General features: G+C 38.1%; 1 protein-coding gene across 1 annotated transcript; it reads right to left on the reverse strand.

The window, feature by feature from the left end:
• Positions 1-232: 232 nt before the first annotated feature.
• LOC131892690 (uncharacterized) lies at positions 233-1458 on the reverse strand. Its single transcript, XM_059242515.1, has 3 exons — positions 528-1458; positions 338-433; positions 233-269 (listed from the first exon to the last, which is right to left on the reverse strand). The coding sequence occupies exons 1-3, from the start codon at positions 959-961 to the stop codon at positions 233-235; spliced, it is 567 nt and encodes a 188-aa protein (XP_059098498.1). The 5' UTR covers positions 962-1458.
• Positions 1459-2691: the final 1233 nt, after the last annotated feature.

The following is a 2691-nucleotide window of genomic DNA, read 5'->3' on the forward strand; positions in this document are numbered from 1 at the left end:
ACATACTACAAAATTCTTGAGAAAGCTGGAGTTTACAAGGGCAAAAATGTTTCATTTTATTTTATCTCTTATTTTAAAAAGAAGTTAACCATAAAAGTTAGCCAGGGAGACTTGTTACGCTGAAAACCGGTCCTTGTAAAAGAAAATTAATTCTTAGCTAATTGAATTCAAATCACTGAGTTTCCTTTTTAATGATTTGACAACCACCATGACCAATTGACTTGCAATTAACTTACATTGGGGTCATTGTTAGGGTGGATGTAGTTCCTCTGAAAGTCAAGTTAGACATGGTTTCGTGATTCCAGACACGTATCGAACATATTAATAGCACTCTTACGAAAAATCGATGAATCCCAATGGAACAGCAGCAGCAGCCAAACTCAAAGGAAGACAGGTTATCACGGTTTGCAAAAAGTTAGCCCACGGTGGCGGTCTGCAAAATGAAAGCACGCAGCTCAAGTCACAAACAAAATATTCAAATCAAATAGTAAATGTAGTAGTTTTGGTTTGAAATTGACTCGCGTTACGTTTTTTGAGGTGTCTGGTAATGGGAATCGTATTGTCCACTTTCCGGTTTGTGGTAGGTTAGAACCGGTTTCGCCAATTGAGTCTTCGGTCGTTTTGCAAACGGGAAACGTCGAAAATGATAAGTCCGACGATTTATGTTGTCTTGGGCCACTTGATCGTAAAGCTCTCCGTTCCCAAAGTAGTGATAGTCACCCTCCACTGTGTCATAGTATACATCTTCATGGTCCAAAATCTCGTTCTTGGAGACACTTGACTCAGTTGGTTGGATCAGTTCCTTCTTCAAAAGCCTCTTATGCTCCAAATAAGGTTCCTTTGTTTCAGGGTCAATCTCTCTGTTCTCCCGTGAAGCCTGTAGTTTTAGTAATAATAGCGTTGCTAAAACTATACTCAACCAATTCAAAGATCTATCGATTAACAGCCTTCTCGTGAACATTGGAAGGCGTACTAATAATGCTGATCTGACACTTGGTTCTTAATTAGTCAATTAGAATGGAATCAGATTGGACAAATTTTTGGCCAAAATTCCTTATCGACCCTACATTCCATATACTAGCCATATCCTTTAAGGGAAAATATTGACTATTTCATCTTGAGATCTCCAAAAGTCTCGGTTTTATTTCTTTACGGCAGAACATCCAGAATTGACCGGAGGCACGCACGCATTTATCAAATTTGATAACTCTGTTGATTTCAGCCAGAGAAACGATTATTTGGTGTGTAAGTTCAGATATAATGCTCAAAGTAGACTTACGACGATTAGCCCCAGAAACCTTTGCGCCAAAAGGATTGCCAACAGTGCCAAGATTTAGAATTGCCCAACCCTTTCCACAAGAATTTTTCCGCAGGGAGGTTTTGAACACGAACAGACTTTTAAATTTCTCCTTTTCAGCATGACTTTCTTTTAGGGTCAGGGCATTTTTTTTCTTTAAATCTGGCCCGGTCAAAATACTGACGAGAAACGATTTTGCACGAGAGTTCATTCTGACTATCCAAACGAGACTGAAAGGTTCATAAGTTTCGCCAAAATATTGGCTCGAGAAGGGCTGATTTCTAAAAGCGGACGCTATCTTTGCGATTCTCATTTTTTTAAAATCAATCTTCTTGCACATGGTTTCACCTGCATCCTTGTTTCTAAGACTATCGACGTGTTGTGAGCTTCAGTCACGCCCACAAAAAAGGCGATTTCAAAAAGCGTTTTTCCCTCATTACTTTGAGAATTCTGGCTAGCCGTTTTCTATGAAGACATCTTGAATGCGATAAAGAGAGATTCATCCCTTTCTTGCCACTTCAATTGATCTTTTGCAACAGTTATGGTAACATCACATTTAAATAACCGATCAGTCAAGAGTTCTAACTCTGGTTCAATAATTCACTTGTGAGAAATTACTTAACTAATGCGATTTTTCATCTATTACAATCGGTTATGTCAGAATTTCAGATCTATGTTGTTCCATCAACAGAATTGTATATTCACCCTTTGACTTCGCTTACTCTCCAAGCCCACCTTCTTTCAATTGTCTTCATTTTACAAGGAGATTTTTAAACTATCAGACATTGATTGCAAACAATGACAAAAGTTCCACTCCAAGAATTGCTTTCTTCATTTCTATCAAGTCTTAGAATGACCAATTTTTTCCCCAAAATGTAAGTTAATATGTATTCCCATGTTACTCTGCAACTTCAATTTTTTTAACTTTAAGCTACTTTGCATGAAGAAACCATTTCTTTGGCAATCAAAATTGTCCTTTATGTGAATCTATTTTTGAGACGGTCACCATGATTTTTGAGTTCGAGTGGTTAGGAGTGGTGTGCTTCCAAGGTATCGTGGGTTCAAACCCCGGGACCGGAAATGAGCCTATAGGGACGATACATAGTGTGGTTGTTAGACCGATCTCCTAGAAAGAGAGAAGTTCTCTGTTCGAATTTCAACCTCGATCTTCCCCCAAGGAAACTTTTAGACGCCAATCACACTCACTGACAAAACAACCAATTTGATATGAACTTTGAGAGAGGGTATTGGAAAAGTTGGACGATGCGATGGCTTAACCATCCAAACGCAAAACCCACTTAAATAAGATATTTAAAAAAAATCAATGTAGTTGTGTTTGAAAATTCCATGAACTCGCTTTATTGATGGTAGATGTCAATGATATCAAAATTTTT

This window comes from Tigriopus californicus, chromosome 2 (genome assembly GCF_007210705.1).
Source record: "Tigriopus californicus strain San Diego chromosome 2, Tcal_SD_v2.1, whole genome shotgun sequence".
NCBI lineage: Eukaryota > Metazoa > Arthropoda > Copepoda > Harpacticoida > Harpacticidae > Tigriopus > Tigriopus californicus.

What these genes read in the sequence shown, in the direction of transcription:
- LOC131892690 (XM_059242515.1), bottom strand. Translation starts at nt 961, where the DNA reads ATGTTCACGAGAAGGCTGTTAATCGATAGATCTTTGAATTGGTTGAGT. An exon ending in TACCAGACACCTCAAAAAAC is followed by an intron (nt 434 to 527) that starts GTAACGCGAGTC and finishes TTCATTTTGCAG; the next exon opens with ACCGCCACCGTGGGCTAACT. An exon ending in TTGGGATTCATCGATTTTTC is followed by an intron (nt 270 to 337) that starts GTAAGAGTGCTA and finishes CTTGACTTTCAG; the next exon opens with AGGAACTACATCCACCCTAA.